Source organism: Hypanus sabinus, unplaced genomic scaffold (genome assembly GCF_030144855.1).
Source record: "Hypanus sabinus isolate sHypSab1 unplaced genomic scaffold, sHypSab1.hap1 scaffold_1003, whole genome shotgun sequence".
NCBI lineage: Eukaryota > Metazoa > Chordata > Chondrichthyes > Myliobatiformes > Dasyatidae > Hypanus > Hypanus sabinus.
In genome coordinates, this window is record NW_026779055.1 from 90395 (window position 1) to 114862 (window position 24468).

At 43.9% G+C, this 24468-nt stretch overlaps 1 protein-coding gene across 1 annotated transcript; it reads left to right on the forward strand.

The window, feature by feature from the left end:
• The first annotated feature begins 7924 nt into the window (after positions 1–7924).
• On the forward strand, positions 7925–22162 carry LOC132386120 (zinc-binding protein A33-like). The gene is made up of 6 exons (XM_059958415.1): positions 7925–9624; positions 10278–10373; positions 10784–11017; positions 12454–12476; positions 12552–12670; positions 21454–22162. The coding sequence occupies exons 1-6, from the start codon at positions 9214–9216 to the stop codon at positions 22002–22004; spliced, it is 1434 nt and encodes a 477-aa protein (XP_059814398.1). The 5' UTR covers positions 7925–9213; the 3' UTR covers positions 22005–22162.
• The last annotated feature ends 2306 nt before the right edge of the window (positions 22163–24468 follow it).

The window sequence follows — 24468 nt, forward strand, 5'->3', positions numbered from 1 at the left end:
GAAATATGTTCCAGATGTTGGGAGAGTACAGTACCAGAGGGCATGGATTGAGAATAAGAGGTCAGTTATTTAAAACAGAGTTGAGGAAGAGCTTCTTCTCCCAGAGAGTTGTGGAGGTGTGGAATGCACTGCCTCGGAAGACAGTGGAGGCCAATTCTCTGGATGCTTTCAAGAAGGAGCTAGATAGATATCTGATGGATAGGGGAATCAAGGGATATGGGGACAAGGCAGGGACTGGGTATTGATAGTGAATGATCAGCCATGATCTCAGAATGGCGGTGCAGACTCGAGGGGCCGAATGGTCTACTTCTGCACCTATTGTCTATTGTCTATTGAGACCCCAGACTGTGTGAATCAGAAATAACATCTCCTCCTTGCTGACAATCAACACGGGCACACCTCAATGATGTGTGCTCAGCCCACTGCTCTACTCTCTCTACACCACGTCTGTGTGTCTAGGCTCATCTACAAACTTGCTGATGACACAACTATTGTTGCTGGAATTTCAGATGGTGACGAGGAGGAGTACAGGAGTGAGATAGATCAGCAAGTTGAGTGGTGTCACAGCAACAACCTTGCACTTAGCATCATGAAGACAAAGGAATTGATTGTGGATTCAGGAAGGGGAAGTCGAGGGAACACACACCAGTCCCCATCGTGGGATCAGAAGTGAAAAGGGTGAGCAGTTTCCATTTCCTGCCTGTCAACATCTCTGAGGAACTATCCTGGGCCCAACATATTGATGCAGTTACAATGAAGGCACAACATCGGCTATATTTCATTCGGAGATTGAGGGGAATCAGTCTGTCACTAAAGACACTTGCAAATTTCTACAGATGTGCTGTGGAGAGCATTCTAACTGGTTGCATCACTGCCTGGTGTGGAGAGGCCACTGCACAGGATCGGAAAATGCTGCAGAAAGTTGTAAACTCAGCCAGCTCCTTCATGGGCACCACAGCATCCAGGACACATTCAAAAGATGATGCCACAAAAAGGTGATCCATCATTAAGGACCCCAATCACCCAGGACATGACCTCTTCTCATTTCTACTATCAAGGAGTATGTACAGGACCCTGAAGACACACTCCCCGGTTGAGGAACAGCTTCTTCCCCACTGTCAGATTTCTGAATGGACAATGAGCTGATAAACACTTCCTCAGGATTTTCCCTCGCTTTTTGCACTACACTTTAAATATAATTTTATACATACTTATTGTAATCTGTAGGTTTTATTAATAAATAATGCAATCTGCTGCTGTCAAATTTCACCACATACGCCGCTGATATTAAACCTGATTCTGATACACAAACACACACAGCTGGTCTCAGACATACAACATTCCCACATTCCTCCCTTTGTGACACCCTGTTTGCTCCGTGGCCCCCGGTATGAAGCTCAAACTGTTGCAACACCTGCCCTTTAAATTCATGGCTGAGGCTGTGTTGTGTCTGTTCACTGTTTGAGTTCGATATTAAATGAAGAGCATTGAATGGGAAGGAAGGTTTGAATACAAGAATAAAGATCTCCTCTGAAGGTATATGTTGTCCTGGTGAGAGCGTACATGGAACACTGTGCACAGGTCTGGTCTCCCTCCCCGAGTCAGCCTGTGGGATGAAGGGAATGAAGAGATTTCCCAGATTGATTTAGGAGGTGAGGTAGTGTCCTCGGAGAGATTATACTGACCGGGTCTCTCTCAATATTGGAGAAATAAAAGGCTGTCTGACTGAGACAGACACAGTCTCACAGTGTATTGACTCTCTCACCAGGTCCCCGTATACCTTCAGAGGAGATCTTTATTCTTGTCTTCAAACCTTCCTTCCCATTCAATGTTCTTCATTTAATATCGAACTCAAACAGTGAGCAGACACAACACAGCCTCAGCCATGAATTTAAAGGGCAGGTGTTGCAACAGTTTGAGCTTCATACCGGGGGCCACGGAGCAAACAGGGTGTCACAAATGCAGGAATGATGTTTCCTTTGGCTGTGTTGAGGAACCGGGGTCACAGAATCTGAGCGCTGGTTCCACACCTTATGGGAAACTTCATTCCAGCTCTTCTGCTGTAAATATCCTGTGAGATTCTATTTCTCTAATTCTGAGACAGGAATGTGATCTGTCTCAGTCAAACCACCTCCAATTTCACTCATTTTGATACAGTCTCAGTATGATGATTTGTTGTGGGAGCCTCTCTATGGACCAGTGAGTGCAGTTGTCCTGTGTTGTTCCACAGCCCGATGGTTGAGGGGTAGTAACTGTCCCTGACCCTGGTGGGGCAAGTCCTGAGGCTCTTGTACCTTCTACCTGATTGCAGCAGTGAGAAAAGAGCCTGCCTGTGTGGTGAGCCTGATCACAACCGCCTGTATCACCGTCCCCTCTGGCCTGTCCTATCCGGGACCAAAGGGATTGTGGAGAGTAAATGTGGTACTCTGTCGAGTATCACTGTGATCCATCCACTCCGATCTGCCCCATCCGGGAACAAAGGGATTGTGGAGAGTAAATGTGGTACTCTGTCGAGTATCACTGTGATCCGTCCCCTCTGGCCTGCCCTATCAGGGACCAAAGGGATTGTGGAGAGTAAATGTGGTACTATGTCGAGTATCACTGTGATCCGTCCCCTCTGGCCTGCCCTAACCGGGACCTAAGGGATTGTGGAGAGTAAATGTGGTACTATGTCGAGTATCACTGTGAACCGTCCCCTCTGGCCTGTCCTATCCGGGACCAAAGGGATTGTGAAGAGTAAATGTGGTACTCTGTCGAGTATCACTGTCATCCAGGCTCTCTTCCTGCCGCTTATTATTCTTGTCTGTGAATGCAGTGCGACAATCTCTGGCCCAATGTCCCCTCTTTCTACAAACCCCTTTTCTGTCCTTAGCCAAGTGTCCTCTTCATCTGCACCGTCCGCACGATCCTGACACCCGTTCTGGGTTCTTCGCCGGTACCCGAACTCCATCTCCTCACTACCGGTTCTCTGTGCACACTCTCGCTTTTCCCCAGTCCCTTTAAAGAGTCAAATGCACTCCCTATTCATCAGAATTTATGTCACCCGGTGCCAGGTCTGACACAGGGAATTGAGATTAGTTAATTTAAAGGAGTGGGCAGGCTTGGGCCTGAGACAGTGTAGAAAAGTCTGCACTGCCAGCTGGACACATTGATCTGTCCAGGGGTTTGCCGGCATTGGACTCTCACATATCCTTAAAACGAGCTATAAAGTACGCAAGGGATTCTCCTTTTTTCTGTAGCTATCGGATAAATTCTCAAAATCTGCATGCAGTCGGGCTGTCATTCAAATGGGTTCCCTTACCTCAGCGACCCACCATGACATGGCTTGTATTACATCAGCCCCTCTGGTGGCTCCCGGTCACCTTCAGGCATCTGCCTGGGAAAGGGGAACCCACTCCCTGTCTCTGCCCAAGAGCTTCCATATATAACCCTGAGGAGAGGCACGAGTCCCTGGGTAGGGTCTAGAAAGGGGAACCCACTCCCTGTCCCTGCCCGAGAGGTTCCATATATAACCCTGAGGAGTGGCACAAGTCCCCGGGCAGGGTCTGGAAAAGGGAACCCACTCCCTTTTTCAATGAATTCAGTTAAAGCCACTGGTCCGGACTGTTATACTGCTGAATTTTTTAAATCCTTTTCTTCTACACTCACTCCTTGGCTTTGTAAAATTGTTAAAGATGCGTTAACTGTAAGTAAATAACCACAATCTTTTTATGATGCCTCCATTTCTCCAATTCTTAAAAAAAGTTGAAGACCCCACTGAATGTGCATCCTATCGGCCAATATCCTTGCTGAATACGGATTCTACGATTTTTTCCAAAATTTTGGCCACTGCATGAGAAAATGTATTCCCTCAAATTATCTCTGAAGATCAGACCGGATTTATTAAAACCTGTTATTCATCTTTTAACATTAGAAAATAAATTAATATAATCTATACTTCATCTAAAATACCAGAATGTCATTTCCGTAGATGCTGAAAAAGCGTTCGATAGAGTTGAATCATTATATTTATTTAATACGTTGCAGAATTTTAATTTCAGCTTGAAATTTATATCATTGATTATATTAATGTATTATAAACCTTTGGCTTCGGTTCTTACCAGTAATCAAAGATCTTTTTATCAGTTGTCCCCTGGTAAGAGGCAAGGCTGCCCTTTAAGTCCTCTATTATTTGACATTGCTTTGGAAACTTTAGCCGTTGCCATTTATGAATCACCTAATATTTTTGGTATTACCCGTGGGTAAGGGACTTATAAGTTATCATTATATGCTGATGATTTGCTACTATACATATCTGACCCCGAGAGATCTATTCCTGCTGTTTCATCCTTGCTTGCTCAGTTTAGTAGCTTTTCTGGCTACAAAATGAATTTTAATAAGAGTGAATTATTTCCATTAAATATGCTAGTTCCAATTTATAAACACTTACCATTTAAAGTTGTGACAGATCATTTTACTTATTTGGGTATTAAAATTACCAAGAAACATAAGGGTTTATTTAAAGTTAATTTTTTACCTTTAATTGAACAAATCAAGCAAATTGTTACCAGGTGGTCCCCATTATCTCTGTCATTGGTTGGTCGAATTAATACTAACAAGATGATAGTATTACCCAATTTTTTATATTTAATCGAAGCATTACCAATTTTTATTCCTAAAGCTTTTTTTGATATTATTGATTGCAAAATATCTTAGTACATGTGGCAGAATAAAAATCCTACATTAAGTAAGAAATATTTACAGAAGCCTAAGTAGGAAGGTGGTTTTGCTTTGCCAAACCTAAGATTTTACTACTGGGCAGTTACCATCTGATAGTTAATATTTTGGACATGAGAATTGGTCGTAGTACCTTACCCACAATGGGTAAATTTGGAGTGTAAATCTGTACAAGGCTTCTCATTGTTTTCTATTTTAGGATCTTTGCCTCCTTTTGCTTTATCTAAACAAAATAAACAAATAACTAATCCTATAGTTAAACATACATTAAGAATATGGTTTCAATTTTGTAAATTCTTCGGCTTGAATAAGTTTATCTTATCAAGCTCTCTGATATCTAACTTTTTTTTCCAGCCCTCTTTTATGGACCCAGCCTTTGTGTTATGGAAAACAAAAGGTATAACATGTTTTCGTGATCTATTTTTAGATAACAGTTTTATGTCCTTTGAACAGCTATCCAGCCTAAAACTCTTTTTTTTTTTTAGATACTTGCAAGTTAGAAATTTCTTGAATGTTAGTCTTTTCTGAAATTATGTCCAATGGACATTACAGAAAAAAATCTGGCTCTGAATCCTTGCCAGAAGGGTTTAGTAGCCATCATTTATAATACGATCATGAAAATACAGCCAGGACTATGAGAAAAAATTAAGAAGGAATGGGAAAAAGAACTTCATTTTCTTATACTCACAGGGCAGTGGGAGAACATTTTACAATTAATCAATTTTTCTTCTATTTGTGCTAAACATGCCTAATACCATTTAAGGATGTTCATAGGGCTCACATGTCCAAGGATAAACTCGCTCGATTTTATTCTTATGTTAATCCAGCCTGTGACAGATGTCATTCTGAAGTTGCTTCATTGACCCACATGTTCTGGTCTTGCCCCTGTTTGGAAAATTATTGGAAAGATGTTTTTGGTATTATTTCAACAGTTCTGAATATCAAATTGCAACCGCATCCTATTTCTGCAACTTTCAGTTTACCAATGGTGGATAATAGTCATTTATTCCCCCCTCAGCCCGGCGGATGATTGCATTTTTTTACATTAATGGCTAGATGATCTATCCTATTTAACTGGAAAGAAATTAATCCTCCAACTATATTTCAGTGGTTTTCTCAAACTATTTCTTGTTTGAGTTTAGAAAAAAATTCGAAGTGTTGTCTTTGACCCTTCAGTTAATTTTCAAGAAATTTGGAGACCATTTATTCAACATTTTCATATGAGCTAAATTTACTTTTCCAAAACTTTACTTTTAATATCCTTAATTATTTGGTTGGAGGTGCGGAGTTATTGACGTTACTGTGTATAATTGATATAATGCAATGGCCCATGTCGGTTAGGATTTGTTTCATTTATTTTCTCCATTTTTTGTAACACCTATGAGTTTGGGAGGTTATTATCATCTATTTGTATTTATACCTTAACCTATTAATTATGTACTCTCAAGCTCTTTGTATTCGTGTTTCATTTATGTTTGTTTAAACTCAATAAAAAGATTTAAAAAGGACTACTCTGAGGAAAGGGTGGAATAGGCGCAACGGGCCGAATGGCCGGACATGCTCCTGTTGGTTATTTTCTAAAGCACGAGTTTACCTTTGCGCCTTGTTCTCCCTTGGCTTTCAGCCGTTCGGATTGCACAGGGGAGCGGTGAGAGCTCCGGAGATCCACCGGCAGCCGCTGCGGGGCAGCTCCCGTCTCCCAGCAGGAAGGGACGGGGCTGGGAGACAACTCCAGACAACAGGCCCCGATCCTCGGCGGGGAAAGGCCGGGCGCTTCCGTGTAGCTGAAACATCTCACGGAATCTCCGCCGGTCGCTTCAGCTCTGCCTTCGAAAGGATTCACGACCCGCCGGTGGTGCAGCCGAAACCCGAGGCGCAGCTCCCGGTGTCCGGCCCACTCGGTCCCGGTCCAAACAGCGTCCCGCCCACTGACACCCCTCAGCCAATGAGGGTATCCCTCTCCCAGCGGTGATCGCTGATTGGCTGTGTGTGTGAGAATGGGCTGCTACTGGGAGCTGGAGATGCCAGTCACAGTTTGTTCACAGAATTAAAGGAAAATCCCCGAAACTCAAATTTCAAAATAAATTTTATTATCAGAGTCCAGATAAGTCACCACATACAATCCCGAGAAACATTTTCCTGCGGACATACTTGGAAAAAATATAGAATAGTAACCATAACAGAAGCAGGCAGTGAAAGATCAGCCAGAGTGCTGAAGGGAACCAAATACAGAGAAACAGCGATAAATAACAAGAGTATGAAATAACCGCATCGGCTGCTGATGGATCTCCGTAGCTCTCACCGTCCCCCTGTGCAATCCGACAGACTGAAGACCAAGGGGAAAGGTAAACTCGTGATTTAGAAAATAAGAAACAGGAGAAGGCGTGGCCATTCGGCCCATTGCACTATTCTTCCCCTCACTCAGAACATGGCTGATCTTTGACCCCAGCGCCACTTTCCTGCAACGTTCCCAACATCGCCGAGCCCCTAAATATGTCCGTTTAATTTAGAAGTCTTGTGGAGAAAATTCCAAATATTCACACACTGTGTTGGGGAAATTTCTCCTCATCTCAGTCCTGCTGAGGTGACCTCAGATTTTGAGTCTGTGATCCCTGGTTCCACTGCCCAACCAGGGGAAACATCATTCCTGCCCCTACCCTGTAAATACACTGTGACACTGTGTCTGTCTCAATCAGGAAGCTTCTCCATGTGAACCTTGTGTTCATGAAACTGGTGACAGTTCTTTCAGACCAGCAGCTTTGACCACAAGAACACCAGACAGTGGTCAGCACGGAATGTACTGCAGTTACTGCAGGAGAAGGACTGGATGGACACAGTGGAGTGGTTCCCGGAGCAGACAGTCCAGACCATATGGCAGAATGCCTCATCACCAGGTCTTACCAACTGCCGGCGAGAGGGCCCCTCCCAGTCTGGTCCTCACTGCATGCCCGGAGATCACTCCCACAGCACGCTGCCCCGAGATTACTGCAGTGGAGACGAGACGGTCACTCACCTCTTTGCGGACTGTGGGCTGGCGAAAGATTCATGGGCCTTTGTCACAGCAGCTGCGTGACAGAAGGCTCACTGATCCTCGGGCTGTTCCCAGGACGCGCAAGAAAACGGACAGCGAGTGCTGCTGGAAGATCATCAACTCGGGGAAAGACCCCCGAAACTTGTTGGCCTGCCATCACATCGAGAGGTCCGGAGAGCAGGTGTTACCAACCTGGGGTCCAGGGTTTCTGGTATTGGTCTTTGGCATAAAAATGTTTGGGAACCTCTGTCGTACAGGAATGCTGCAGACCGGCACATTCCAGACTACAGGGACACCAGTGGAACTATCGTGTCCCTCTACTGCTCGACTGGGAGAGGCCGTGTTGGCTGAGGAAGCCTCTCAATTATTGTACACCACCCCAGGGGGCACATGAGCGACAACAGACAACAGAATACCCCATAGACAACGAAGGTAAATTCATTGGGTAAAGGTATTGGCACGTTTTATCATTCTGAATATTTTATTTAAATCTTATTTTGATGCAAAAAAAAGTATCAACATCTGATCTGTATTCAGAGTGAAGGAGACCAGGCCTTCTATTGGAAACGGGACAGACATGGGTCAAGTCATTAAGGTTTTCTCACGAAGGGCTGTTGAAATCAGGACCTTGCCGAAAAATTAACATTTTCCACCCTGTGACGTAAAATGTCCAGTCCTGTGCTTTTTCCTGCAACCACAGGTCGGTCATCACCACTGAATCTCTCTCCTCACAGCACAATATTTTCTCCACATCCCCAGTTTAATGGCATGTATTCACTGTTTACTTATTCACCGTTTTACACTCCACTCTGACTCTCTTAGACCTGGAGAAAGATACAAAAAAACGAGCTGCTGGAGGAGCTCAGCGGGTCGGGCAGCATCTGTGGAGGGAAATGGACAATCGACATTTCGGGTTGAGACAGTTCAGATGAAGGATCTCGATCCGGAAAAGTCCTTCCGATCGGAGCGATGGGGCCTTTGGACATTCAGCTGACGTTTTTTGTCGCTGTAGGTGTTTACGAGACGGGGTTGCTGGGCATATGGCCAACTCACCTACGCTTGTCGCCGGGCTTAGACAGTCCATTAGGCGTTTCCTTACCTTTTCTCTGTTTAATTTATTTTTGATCCCACACTAACATTCAAATAGCCATGAACATATACAGCAGCAGAATGTTCATTCCCTGAGACTGCAGCGCGCGTAGTGGACAATCGCGGTACTGCAGGGGTCATTCCCCGGGTCTACAGCGCGCGTAGTGGACAATCGCGGTACTGCAGGGGTCATTCCCCGAGTCTGCAGCGCGCGTAGTGGACAATCGCGGTACTGCAGGGGATCTGCAGCTCCCGGAAGTGAAAGTATTCTGAATCAGGAAGTGCTGGGAGTTAACATGGCTTCGAAAGGACCGGTCGAGAGTTTAACAGAGGAGGCGATTTGAAAGTATTCTGAATCAGGAAGTGCCGGAGTTAACATGGCTTCGAAAGGAGAGACCGAGAGTTGGACCGAGGAGGTAATTTGTCCCGTCTGTCTGGATTTCTTCACCGATCCGGTTATACTGGAGTGTGGACACAACTTCTGTCGCTCTTGTATCACACGGTGTTGGGAAAGGGAGGAGAGAAACTCCTGCCCGGACTGTAGAGAGGTGTTTGCTGACCGCACCCTCAAGGTGAATCGGGCCTTAGAAAATCTGGCTGAAAAAGCTCGAAATCTAAACCTGAATCCGAAAGAGAAGGAAGGTAAACGTCACTGCGAGGAACATGAGGAAGAACTGAAGCTGTTTTGTGAAACGGACAAGACACTGATCTGTCTGATCTGTAGAGATGCGCAGGAACACAGAGAGCACCGCTTCTTGCCGATTACAGAAGCTGTTAAAATCTACAAGGTAACGTTAGTTCAATACTTAAAATACTGCCTTTGTCCTATATATCATCACACGAGCCTCGATAACTAACACATCACTTTCTGCAACTTCCGCCATCTCTAACGGGATTCCAGCACCCATCCGTCCCACCGCCCACCTCCACAGCTCTACGTACTGTATCGCCCTGATCCACTCGCTCATCCACACTGATCTCCCTCCTGGCACTGACACCTGCAAGCGGGACAAGTGCTACACCTGACTCCTAACCTCCTCCCTCGTCACCATTCAGGACCGCAAACAGCCCAGTTCCTCCCGTTTCTTCCATGGTCGATTGTCCTCTCGTATTAGTTTCCTTCTTCTCCAGCTCTTTACCTCTTCTACCTGTCCCCTCTCAGCTTCTCACTTCATCACCCTCCCCCACGTCCCCCCTCTCGTTGTCTCAACCGTCACCTGTCAGCTGGTTCTCATAGCCAACCTTCTTATTCTGGCTTCTGTCCCATTCCTTCCCAGTCCTAATGAAGGGTCTCATCCCGGAACACCGACTGTTTATTTCACCTGAATGGATGCTGCCTGACTCACTGAGTTCCTCCGGCATTTTGTGCGATAATCGGGTTTGATAATGTGTTTCTTTCGATGCATCTTTGTTTATATTTCCTTCACTCTCTGACTTCCAGGAACAGCTAAAATCTTCCTTAGACTCTCTCACAAAAAAGAAATCAGACTTCCAGGAAAAGGAGCAGCAACAGAAAGAGAAGATTTCCGGAGTTCGGGTGAGGCTTCCTGAGCGGAATTTCTGATAATACTGTCCAGTTTTGCTCCATTCAATGCAGAATAGCCGAGTATCACAGCTCTGGAGACCTGGGTTCGATCCTGATCTCTGCGGCTGTCTGTGTGGAGTTTGCATGCTCTCCATTTGACCAAGAGAGACTCCGACACATTCCAAGGACATCATGGATGAATGGCTAATTATAATTAATCCTATGAAGGTGGGGAGTGTGTGCGTGAATCAGATGGGAGTTTATGCGTCAATAAGTGAGAATAGGTTACAGAAAAACCTGAGTGAATGGTGTTGACGGGAATGCACTCAGAAGTAGCATGGACTCTAATAGACAGTACTTAATGACAAAAGGAAACTGAGCACAGCAATGCAGTATATTAATCTTCACCTTTCATTCAACAGGAACAGTCACACAGCGTTCAGTCCCACGTCACATCCCAGTTTGCTGAACTGCGCCAGATTATCACTGAGAAAGAGCAGAGCTTACTCAGGGATCTCAGGGAGGAGGAGAAGAGGATTCTCAACCCAATGAAGAAAAATCTTTGGGAGATTCAAGAGAATATAAGACTTATTAAGGAGGAAATCTCAAAGTTAATGGAACAGATGGATCAAAAAGACAGTGTGATATTTCTCAAGGTGAGGGATTCTATTTCAATTTGTTTCTGTCAAAGGGCACTAAATGAACAGTGGTATATTTAAAATAAACACAGTACAGCGGCCAATTCTAACAAATCAATTGCCGCTGCTGGCGACCTTACACAAGTTGTTATGCCTGCATGACGCGCCCTCCCATCACTCCAATAATGACATTTCAAAATGTCCAAGATACGCTTTCAGTCCTTCATTAGCAAAATACAATCTTGAAGCGATGAAACTTCAGGCTAATTCATTATAAAGTAAGCTGCAACACACCAGTCAAATACAGAATGACATCCACCCGTCCTCAGCTCAAAACTGTGCAGAACAAAGTTTGAATACGTAACTTATTCCCTTTGCTTTTACCACGTCTCCACTCACGTGACTGGTTATCATAATCAACACGTACCGCAGAATACAATGCAGACAGAAAACAGATGCATTGCTCATACACACAGTATTTACAAATGGCAGTAAACTGTTTCTCACCAGAGAATTGATGCTTCTATTCAGGGTTGTTGTTGCCCCAAAACTGGACTTCCACAACTTCTGTACATCCCAGGACAGAATGCAAATTTCTCTAAAACTATTTACTCTGATCATAACACAGAGCTGCTGACTGCGTCCTTAATTCTGCATTAAATATCCTCTAAAACTCTCATTAACTACCAGTTCCAGTCACAGACTGTGAGTGTGTCTGGTGCGGTGGGTGTGAGGGTCTTTTTGTCATTCAGTGAGAACAAAGAATTTGACCCACACATCAGACTTATCTTCTATATCCGGTTTCCGCCAGATTAAGGAAACTATTTCTGTCCCTTTACTTTTACAGATAACATTCAAATGAACGTTCAATGATTCAATACATAACCAGGCCATTCGGCCCATTTCCACCTCTCAATTTCCCTGCTTCACAATCCTCCTGCCACCTACTCACCACAACCAGCAACAGTGCCCCGAAATCTCTGGTCCCTCACGTGCTTATCCAGCCTCCCCATTACATTCAGTCTCTGCTGTTCCATTTCAACCACTCCGGTGGCACTGAGATCCACATCCTCCTCACTAAATTTCTTGCGGAATTTGTTAAAATCCATCTGGAACTACATCATTGCAGAAGTCTCCCCATAAATAGAGGTACTTCCTCCACCCGCACACAATCACATACATCACTGATCATAAATTCCTCCATCCTATCACACTGACGTCATATCCAGATGAAAATCCACAGCCTGTCCTGTCTTCCCTGTAATTTTCATCCTCTCAGTAATGGTCTGACATTCAGAAACTTTCCCTGTAAATTACCCTGGGGTTCTGTATTGTCCGTGTGTGTGAGTGACTGTGGGAGTGGGAATTTTCAACACTTTGTAATGATTTGGATGAAGTTCTGGATGTGGACAGTAAGTCCAAGTCTAATCCGATTTGTGTTTTATTTATTTCAGGAGGAAGTTCGTCGGAACAGAAGGTAGGACAGGCTCTTTAATGAAACCCTTAATGGATTTAGAATAGCAATTTATAACCAGCAGTTTAATATTTACAGGATTAATGACGATGTCCAGGAATTGTCAGTGACAGATGAGACCCTGCCGGTTGAAAAATTCGATCACCCCTATTTGTTGAACACAGTGCTGAGAGAAACGCTTGATACTATTAATCGAGGTAAAACTTACAAAGATTCATTTCTCCTTGTTTATGAAGCTCAAAGTAGTTCCAATTTGAGGCAAAGATTGTTTGTAATACTAGGCTGAAGGGGAACTGAAGTTTATTTCACATCAACCCCACCGACTGGGAGGTATCACTGTCACATGGTCAGCTAGTGATGTCAGACCCCTGGACACACCAGCACAGGGTCACAATGCAACCAATACATGGGACTGGCAGATGAACCACTGTGTTCCAATCCCAGTCAAATGCACTAACACACCAGGACATGAGTTAGGATCTACCAGAGGAACTGGGAATTTAATACTGACGATACTATTGTAGGGAATAATAGCAGGTATCAGTGTGGTGACAGGGATTGTCAGGAAAATACACAAGTCCTTCATGTGCCCTGTGAGTGCAGACTCTGAACTGACAGAGGTCTTCCCCTTTCCGGATCAGCAACTCTCACTGTTGTTAGAGGCAGAAGAGGGGAGTGGTCGTGATCGGGGACTGAATCGCCAGGGGAACAGACAGGAGAATCTATTGGTGTGAACGGGACACGCGAATGGTATGTTGCCTCCTGGGTGCCAGGGTCAGGGATGCCTCGAATCGTTTCCGCAGCATTTTAGAGAGGGAGGGAAAAGAGCCAGATATTTTGGTAAATTTGCGACACTGACATTGGAAGTAAAAGCAAAGAGGTCCTGAAAATAGAATTGGGAGAGCTTGGTAGAAAACTCAGAAGCAGTACCCTCAGGGATGTAATTTCTGTATTGCTGCCTGTGCCACATGCTGGTGAGGGTAGAAACAGGATAATTTGGCAGATTAACGATGGCTGAGAAGCTGGTGTAGGGGACAGGGATTCAGGTTCATGGATCATCGGGATCTCATCTGGTGGAGGAATGATCTGCTCAAAAGGGATGGGTCGCACCTCGACCCGAGGGAGAATAATACTCTCACAGGGAGGTTTGATAGAGCTGTTGGGGAGGGTTTAAACTAATTTGGTGGGGTGAGGGGTTGGAAGTGGAGTGAAGCGATAGAACTGATGGTAAAATGCAACGATAGCATGCAATCAGACTGTCAGATAGGGCGGACAGATGAGAGGAGAAAATTGCAGACAGCAAGGTGTGTATCCGTGCATTAAGGATGCAGAATTTAAAAGGGTAGCAGATACAGTACACAAAGTGTTATAACTCAATGCATGGAGTATGAGAAATAAGGTGGATGATCTTGTTGCACTATTACAGATTGTCAGGTGTGATGTTGTGGCCATCATTGAAACGTGGCTGAAAGATGGTTGTAGTTGGGAGCTGAATGTTAAAGATTACACAATGTATCGGAGGAAGGAAGGAAGGGTGATGGGGTGGTGTGGCTCTGCTGGTAAATCAGCAGCAAGATGTGACATAGGATTGGAAGATGTTCTATCTTGTGGGTTGAGGTACGCAACTGCAAAAGTAAAAATGTCACTGACACCAGTCATATACAGGCCTCCCAACAGTCAGTGGGTTGAGGCTGGAAATAGAAAACTGGAAATAGAAAAGGCTGATGAAAAGGACAATGTTGTGAAAATCATGGGAGATTTCAACATGCAGGTCAATTGGGAAAATCAGGTTGGTAAAGGATCTCAAGAGAGTGAGTTTGTTGAATGCAATGTGATGGCTTTCTAGAGCAGTTTGTCGTTGAGCCTACTCGGGGAACAGCTCTACTGGATTGGGTGTTATGTACTGAACCAGAGGTGAGCAGTTAAAATAAACCTTAGGAGGCAGTGCTCACAACATGACTGAGTCGAACTTGAAATCTGACGAGGAAGAGGTGAAGTCTGACATTGTAGTATTTCAGAGAAATGAAAGAAATTACAGTGGTCTGAGAGAGGAGTTGGCCAAAGCAAATTGGAAGGAGATGCTGGCAGTGATGAGAGCAGAGCAGAAATGGTGTCAGTTTCTGGGAAAATGAGGAAGGTGAAGGATAGATGTATTCCAAAAATAAATAAATACTCAAATGCCAAAATAGTAAAACCGTGGCTGACAAGGGAAGACAAATTAATGTCAAGGCAAAAGAGAGGGGATACAACGAAACAAAAATTAGTAGGAAGACAGAGGATTGTGAAGCTTTTAAATATCTACAGAGAGGAACTGAAAGAATAATTGGGATGAAAAAAATAATCATGAAATTGATTTGAATTGAATTGACTTTATTACTTACATCATTCAGATACATGAGGATTAAAAATCTTTACGTTACATCTCCGTCTAAATGTGCAATGTGCAATTTATAGTAATTTATAATGAATAATATGCACAACAGGCTGGTTACTATTACATTGGAATACAGTTGTGTCCACATGAGTTAATCAGTCTGATAGCCTGGTTGAAGAAGCTGCCCTGGAGCCTGTTGCTCCTGGATTTTAATCTGTGGTTTAGAATAGCATTCAATTCAAGAGCAGGGATGTGATGCTGAGGCTTTATAAGGCACCGGTGAAGCCTCACCTTGAGTATTGTGAACAGTTTTGGGCTCCTCGTCTAAGAAAAGGTGTGCTGGTATTGCAGAAGGTTCATTTCATAAGGATGATTCCAGGAATGAAAGGGTTATCATACGAGGAACATTTGATGGCTCTGTGTCTGCACTCGCTGGAATTTAGAAAGATGAGGGAGGGATCTCATTGAAACCTTTCGAATGATGGAAGTCCCAGACACAGTAGATGTGGAAGGGATGATTCCCATGGTGGTGGAGTTTAGGACAAGAGGGCACAGCCTCAAGATGGGGGGGGGGGGGGGTCTATCTAAAACAGATGTGTAGACATTTGTGCCAGCAGCTGGTGAATTTGTGTAACTTGTTGTGTGTATTTAAGGCACAGCTTGATAGGTTCTAGATTGAACAGCATCAAAGGTTACAGGGAGAAGACCACGGAGTGGGGCTGAGGAGGAAAAATAAGGATCAGCCATGATTGAATGGCAGAGCAGACTCGATGGGCAAATGGCCTAATTCTGCTCCTATGTCTTATGGTGATCAGACCACCACATTGAAACATTGTGAGAATGAGCTCGGACACAACAACAAGCATTGACATGGGTCAAGATTTCATCTCTGGAGAAGCACACACAGCATAACCGCCCTGGCAAAGCTCCCTCACACACATACACAGGAAGGACTGGTAGACTGTATTCAGTGCCTCAGCAATGTACGTTGTTATTTCCCTCAGTAACCTGGAAACCAGTCTCTTCAGAGACAGTCATTTACTCATTTAAACAACTCAATCACGTGTGACACATTGTCAACACACACCAGACATGTGATCACACACTGTAACATACAAATTCTTCAATGTGCACAATCTGCTTCAATGTATATACACACCACTCGGATATTTACGACAATCAACACACACACACACACACAATCAACACACACACACACACACACACACACACACACACACACACACACACACACACACACACACAGATACACTATCAGAGTGTGACACACAGCCACAGAAATAGGCACAAATTCCCATTTAGGATTGAAATCTGCTGTCCTTACCCAGTCTGTCTGTTCTGTGGCACTGAGCTGCCGTCTGACGTGACGTCACATCAACACTTCACAAACAGACTCCGGGGTGAGATTCCTCAGGAGGATGATCTCGGAGGGTTTGTTGGATGTTGAACTCACGGCCCACTTCATCAATTTGCAAGGCTAAGATGTCTTCTTGAGCATGGCCCATTTGTGTGTGTTTGCCACCACCCCCCCCCCCCCCATCCCTCTAACCATTTCCCATCTGTGTACCTGCCCAAATTTATTTTAAAATATTTTATTTTTACCTGTTTATACAGCGTCTGAGGGCAAATTCCATTTACCGACCTCCCTCTCTATGAGAATGTTACCCGATAGACCACTCAGAAAAAATTCCCGTCTCACTTTCAAACTGAGGCCTTTGGTTCTGTACTCCCATTTCTTGGAAAAAGAAACGTTATTTAAGCTCCTTATGATTTACTTACCTTGATAGGGGGTCATACCGGAACATCCTACACTACAGCTGAATAGCTGAAGTTTATCCGCTCTCTGCTTTTAACCCAAGCCCCCAGTCCTGGTAACATCCTCCTGAAGCCTCCTGTCCAGTGTAATGACATCCTCCCCATATTCGGGAACCGGAAATGCAGACAATGCTCCAAGTGTGGTCTATCATCGACATCAAAGGCCTTGCTGAATTTCATGTGGACAGTGTGGAATAGGCTGATGAATACACGACTGAAGGTGTTTTTTTAGATTGGGACAAGAAGGGCGGCGTGGGAGCTAAATTCTGAAGGAAGGCAGATTTTTTTAAAACTTTGCGTACAAGAACGGTGAGACTGCGCAGGACAGCGCGGAGAGTTTAAAAAGATGACCACCCTATACAGCGGGCAGCGGAGTGGGTGGCAGCAGAGTGTAGGGCTTTGGCTCAACGGGCTTAGGCGGTAACGGGAAGAGGCGAGAGCGAGGCACCGACTCTTTTTCTCCCCTTGGCAAATCGGCCCGATGGACGGTGGAACAGCAGGGCACATTAGCTAACAGTTTAAAAAGTTCGTGTATTTGGCGAAGTAAGTGGGTGAGTAGACCTATCTTTCTTTGTTTCATTCCTGTAGAATTAGGTAGCATGTCTGCAGGGTTAGTGCTTTGTTCAGGGTGTCAGATGTGGGAATCCTGGGAGACCTCCAGCCTCCCTGATAGCCACATCTGCACTAGGTGAACCGAGATTCAGCTCCTCGGAGACCGTGTTAGGGACCTGGAGCTGCAGCTTGATGACCTACTGCTTATTAGAGAAAATGAAGAGGTGATGGACAGGAGCTACAGGGAGGTAGTCATCCCTCGGCTACCGGGGTCAGAAAACTGGGTGACTGTCAGGAGAGGGAAGGGAAATGCCCGGATAGTGGAGAGCACCCCTGTGGCTGCCCCCCTCAGCAACAAGTATATCGTTTCGGATGCTGTTGAGGGGGATGACCTGACATGGGACGGCCACGGTGGCCGGGTCTCTGGCACTGAGCCTGGCGCTGTTGTGCAGGAGGAAGGAGGGAGAAGAGGAATGCGGTAGTCAAAGGGGATTCCATAGTCAGTGGAACAGGCAGGAGTTTCTGTGAGCCTGGTAGAGATACCCGCATGGTGTGTTGCCTCCCAGGTGCCAGGGTATGGGATGTCTCGGATCGGGTCCAGAATATTCTGAAGGGAGAGAGCGAGCAGCCAGGTGTTTTGGTACATGTTGGTACCAATGATATAGAGAGGAAAAGGGAGGAGGTCCTGAAGAGAGATTTCCGGGAGTTAGGAATGAAGCAGGGAAGCAGGACCTCCAGGGTAGTAATCTCAGGATTGCTACCTGTGCCACGTGCTAGCGAGGGCAAGAATAGTAGGATCAGGCTGATGAATGTGTGGCTGAGAGACTGGTGCAGGGGGCAGGGCTTCAGATTCTTGGATCATTGGGATCTCTTTCGGGGGAAGTACTACTTATTCAAAAAGGACGGGTTACACCTGAACCCGAAGGGGATCAATATCATCACGGGAATGTTTAATAGAGCTGTTAGGGAGGGTTTAAACTAATTTGGCGGGGGGGTGGTAAACCGGAATGTTAGAGTGGAGGAGAGGGAAAACAGAAATAAATCTAAGATAGTGAGCAGTAAAGATGTCAGGAAGGACAGGCAGGTGATGGGGCAAATTTGCAGCCACTGGGATGAGTTGCAGTGCAATCAAAGCAAAAATTACCAAATACTGGACTTAAGGTGTTATACTTAAATACACACAGCATAAGGCATAAGGTGGATGATCTTGTCGTACAGCTACAGATTGGCAGGTGTAATTTTGTGGCCATCACTGAGACGTGGCTAAAGGATGCATGTCTCTGAGAGCTGAAAGTCCAAGGAGACACGGTGTATCGGAAGGATAGGCAGGTAGGCAGAGGGGGTGGCGTGGCTTTATTGGTATGAAATGATATTAAATCATTAGAAAGAGGTGACATAGGATCGGAATTGCAGAATCTTTCTGGGTTGAGCTAAGAAATCCCCGGGGTAAAAGGACCCTGATGGCAGTTATCTACAGGCCTCCTAACAGCTGCAGTGATGTGGATTACAAATTACAACAGAAAATAGAAAAGGCTTGCCAGAAGGGCAGTGTTATGATAATTGTGGGGATTTTAACATGCGAGTGGATTGGGAAAATCAGGTCGACACTGGATCTCAAGAGAGAGAATTTGTAGAATGTCTACGAGATGGCTTTTCAGAACAGCTTGTTGTTGAGCCCACTAGGGGATCAGAGATACTGGATTGGATATTGTGTAATGACCCAGAGGAGATTAGAGAGATTGAGGTGAAGGAACCATTAGGAGGCAGTGATCGTAACATGATTGAGTTCACTGTGAAATTTGAGAAAGAGAAGCCGAAATCTGATGTGTCGGTATTGCAGTAGAGTAAAGGAAATTACAGTGGCACGGGAGAGGAACTGGCCAAATTTGACTTGAAAGGGACATTAGGGGGAAGGACGGCCTAGCAGCAGTGGCTGGAGGTTATGTGAGGAGTGAGGAATGTGCAAGACAGATATATTCCAAAAAAGAAGAATTTTTCAAATGGAAAAAGAGAAGTCAAAGCCAAAGTAAAAGCAAAGGAGAGGGCATTCAAAGAAGCAAAAATTAGTGGGAAGACAGAGGATTGGGAAGTTTTTAAAAGCTTACAAAAGGAAACTAAGAAGGCCATTAAGAGGGAAAAGATGAACTATGAAAGGAAGCTTGCAAATTATATCAAAGAAGATACTAAAAGCTTTGTCAAGTATATAAAGAATAAAAAACGGGTGAGAGTGGATATTAGACAGATAGAAAATGATGCTGGAGAAATTGTAATGGGAGATAAGGAGATGGCTGAGGAACTGAACGAGTATTTGCATCAGTCCTCACTGAGGAAGATATCAGCAGTATACCGGACACTCAAGGGTGTCAGGGAAGAGAAGTGTGCGCAGTCACAATTACGACAGAGAAAGTACTCAGGAAGCTGAATAGTCTCAGGGTAGATAAATCTCCAGGACCAGACGGAATGCACACTTGTGTTTTGAAGGAAGTAGCTGTGGAGATCGCGGAGGCATTAGCAATGATCTTTCAAAAGTCAATAGATTCTGGCATGGTTCCGGAGGAGTGGAAGATTGTAAATGCCACTCTGGTATTTAAGAAAGGGACAAGGAAGCAAAAAGTAAATTATAGACCTGTTAGATTGAGAAATGGTTGTAAAGTTTCTGGAGTCAATTGTCAAGAATGAGGTTACGGAGTACCTGGACGCATATGACAAGATAGGCCAAACTCAGCATGGTTGCCTTAAAGGAAAATCCTGCCTGACAAACCCATTGAAATCTTTTGAGGAGATTACAAGTAGGCTAGACAAGGGAGATGCAGTGGATGTTGTGTATTTGGATTTTCAGAAGGCTTTTGACAAGGTGCCACACATGAAGTTGCTAAACAAGATAAGAGCCCATGGAATTATGGGAAATTTACATAAGTGGATAGAGCGTTGGCTGATTGGCAGGAAACAGAGAATGGGAATAAAGGATCCCATTCTGGTTGTCTGCCAGTTACCAGTGGTGTTCCACAGGGGTCCATGTTGGGGCCACTTCTTTTTACATTGTATATCAACAATTTGGATTATGAAATAGATGGCTTTGTGGCTAAGTTTGCTGATGATACAAAGATAGGTGGAGGGGACGGTAGTGCTGAGGAAACAGAGAGTCTGCAGAGAGACTTGGATAGATTGGGAGAATGGTCAAAGAAGTGGCAAATGAAATACAATGTTTAAAAGTGTATGGTCATGCACGTTGGTAGAAGAAATAAACGGGCTGACTATTATTGAAATGGAGAGAGAATTCAAAATTCTGAGATGCAATTGTACTTGGAAGTGCTCGTGCACTTAAGGTTAACCTCCAGGTTGAGTCGGTGGTGAAGAAGGTGAATGCAATATTGGCATTCATTTCTGGAGGAATAGAAAATAAGAGCAGGGATGTGATGTTGAGGCACTATAAGGAACTGGTAAGACCTCACTTGGAATACTGTGTGCAGTTTTGGGCTCCTTATTTACGAAAGGATGTTCTGACATTGGAGAGGGTTCAGAGAAGATTCACGAGAATGATTCCTGGAATAAGAGTGTTAACATGTGAGGAATGTTTGACCGCTCTTGGACTGTACTCCGTGGAGTTTAGAATGAGGGGGAACCTCACAGAAGCATTTCGGATGTTAAAAGGCATGGACAGAGTGGATATGGCAAAGTTGTTTCCCATGGTGGGGGAGTCTAGTACGAGAGCATGACTTAAGGATTGAAGGGCGCCCATTCAGAACGGAGATGCAAAGAAATTTTTTTAGCCAGAGGGTGGTGAATCTGTGTATTTCTTGCGGCAGTGGAAGCCAAGTCATTGTGTGTATTTAAGACAGAGATTGATAGGTATGTGAGTAGACAGGGCATCAAAGGTCATGGTGAGAGGGTGGGAGAGTGGGACTAAATGGGAGAATGGGAAAATGGATCAGCTCATGATAAAATAACTCCTGCTTTAAAAATCAAACACAAGAAAATCTACAGATGCTGGTAATCCAAGCTGCACAGGTCCTGATGAAGGGTCTCGCCAGATCTCTCTGACACCTGTCTGGAGAGAGTTGATGTTGGGAGGATGTGGGTGGGTCGAGAACGGTGAGCACAGCCTCCGACTATAGGGATGTCCATTTAGGACAGAGTCTCCCCCGATCCCCGGGGCCGCGCTGTCCGAGTCTCCCCCCGATCCCCGGGGACTCTCTAATTCTCTGCTTCTCCCCCCAGTCTCTGTCACCCTGGATGTGGAAACGGCGAATCCGTGTCTCGAGGTGTCTGAGGATCGGAAGAGTGTGAGACGGACCGGGACCCGGAGGAATCTCCCTGACACCGGGAAGAGATTCACAAACTGGGCTTGTGTGCTGGGATCGGAGGGATTCACATCGGGGAGACATTACTGGGAGGTGGAGGTGACGGGGAATCGGTTCTGGTGTCTGGGAGTCGCCGCAGAGTCTGTGGAGAGGAAGGAAGAGTTCAGACTGAGTCCGGAGACCGGATTCTGGGTCATCAGGCGGGTTGATGACGTGTTACATCGGGATTGTGACGTGTTCGGTCGCCCCTCCCCCGGGTCCCGTCTCGCTGCCGGTCCCATCCCCGGGAGGGTGGGAGTTTATCTCAGTTACGAGTCCGGGACAGTTTCATTTTACAACGCGGAGACCAAGTCCCATCTCCACACCTTCACAGGGAATCAATTCACGGGGAAACTTTATCCTTTCTTCCGGACCTGGGATGTGAACCAGTGGCTGAGAATCTGCTCCGGTTCCGCTCCGGGTCTGTAAACGGGTCGGGTCCCGGGACCGGCGTCAGGAGTAAAGTCCCTGTAACTATAAATGTGCGGAGAGTGCAGCTAAATACGTGGCTAAGGGGATGGTGCAGGAGGGAGGGCTTCATGTTTCTGGACAATTGGGCTTTGTTCCCGGGAAGGTGGGGCCTGTTCCGACGGGACGGTTTGCCCCTAAACTGGGCGGGGGGGAGGGGGGAGGAATAAAATTCTTGCGGGTAGATTTGCCAGTGCTGCTCCGGAGAATTTAATCCAGATTTGCAGAGGGAGGGGAACCAGAGTGTCAGAGCAGATAGTGAGGCGCAGGAGGATAAGGAACATGAGAGGACTGCATGTATAAACGGAAATGAAAAAAAAAGCAGATGATATACATATTCTCAGGAACATCTATTTCAATGCACGGAGTATTGTCGGTAAAACAGATGAGTTTAGGGCTTGGGTTGACACGTGGGATAACGACATGACTGCTATTAGTGAGGGGCAGAACTGGCAGCTTAACGTTCCGGTAAAATTGGAGAACGGCCAATTTTGTGGAAATGAAAAAGGATCTAGGAAGAGTGGATTGGGATAAGTTTTTTTTTCTGGCAAGGATGTGTTCAGTAAGTTCACAGGCATAAGAAATTAAATAGAGATTGGGTTGGAAATGTTATAGCAATTTCATTTAATTCAAAATCGAGAGGAGTTGCAATTTCGGTTAATAAATCTTTACCAATTAAAATACAAAATGTAATAATTGATTCTGTGGGGAGATACGAGATTATACATTGTCAAATTTTTTCAGAATTATGCAAATTTTATGAACATTTATGCACCAAATGAAAATGATGCAAAATTCATACAAGAAGATTTTTTGAACTTGGCTGACGCAAATGATAAAATATTAATAGGCAGAGATTTTAATTTTTGTTTAGATCCAGTTTTGGAAAGGTCAACTACAGTTGTTACAAAATTAAAAGAAATAAAACTAACTTTATCATTAATGAAAGATTTAAACCTGATTGATATATGGAGGAAAATTAATCCAAGAGAAAGAGATTATTCATTTTATTCAAATAGACATAAAGCTTAGATGGAGATTTAATACAATTTTATTAAAACGTCAAGATTTTTGTGATTTTATGAAAAAACAGATTCAATTTTTTTTGGATACAAATTTACATTCAGTTGAGGGTAAAATTGTATTATAGGAAGCGATGAAAGCATATTTAAGGGGTCAGATTATAAGTTATACATCTAAAATTAAGAAGGAAAATTGGGAAAAGATATAAAGTTAGAAAAAGAATCTCAAAGATATATGACAGAACAAAAACAAAGACAACTTGTTAATAAAAAACTACAATATAATATCGTACATATCGTACAGAAAAAGTAATTATGAGAACTAAACAGAAATATTACGAATTAGGTGAAAGATCACATAAAATTCTTGCTTGGCAGTTGAAAACAGAACAGGCTTTTAAAACAATAAATGCAATTAGAACAAGTGTAAATAAGGTTGCTGATAAACCTTTGGAAATTCATGAAACTTTATTTTTTTTTATATACTGAACTATATCAATCAGAATCACAAAATAAGATTACTGAGATGGATAAATTTTTATCACAAATAACCCTTCCGAAATTTAATTTGGAAGAACAGAAAGGATTAGATATGCCCTTTACATTAAAAGAGGTTGAAGAAGCTGTAGGATCACTTGAGAGTAACAAATCCCCAGAAGAAGATGGTTTTCCTCCTGAATTTTATAAAAAAAATTAAAGATATATTAATTCCTCCCTCTATGGAATTAATATACCAAGTGGAAAGAATGCATAAACTCCCACAATCTTTTTTAACAGCGATCATAACTGTATTGCCAAAAAAAGAGATCCTCTAAAACCAACATCATATAGGCCTATTTCTTTGTTGAATACAGATTATAAGATAATAGCAAAAATTTTATCTAATAGAATATCTAAATATTTACCAAAATTAATGCATATGGATCAAACAGATTTTATTACAATCAATGGATAATCTAACCTGGTTACTTAGTATAATTCATCTGGCACAAAAAAGAGAGGAAATGAGTGTGGCATTTGCTTTGGATGCAGAAAAAGCATTTGATAGATTGGAATGGGATTTTTTTGTTTAAGGTATTGGAAAAATATGAGCGAGGAAAATCTTTTATACAATGGATTAAAACCTTAAATACTAATCCTCAAGCTGAAGTAGTTACAAATGCTCAGATTTCAACACCATTTTGCTTAACGAGGTCAACTGGACAAGGCTGCCCGTTATCACCTGCTTTATTTGTATTGGCAAAAGAACCATTAGCTGAATTAATTAGAACAGATTCAGATATTGGCGGTTTTAGAGTTAATCAAGAAGAATATAAAATTAATTTATTTGCTGATGATGTTTTGATTTATTTTACAAACCTATTACAATCTTTGCAAAGATTATCTTTTAAATTGGAAGAATA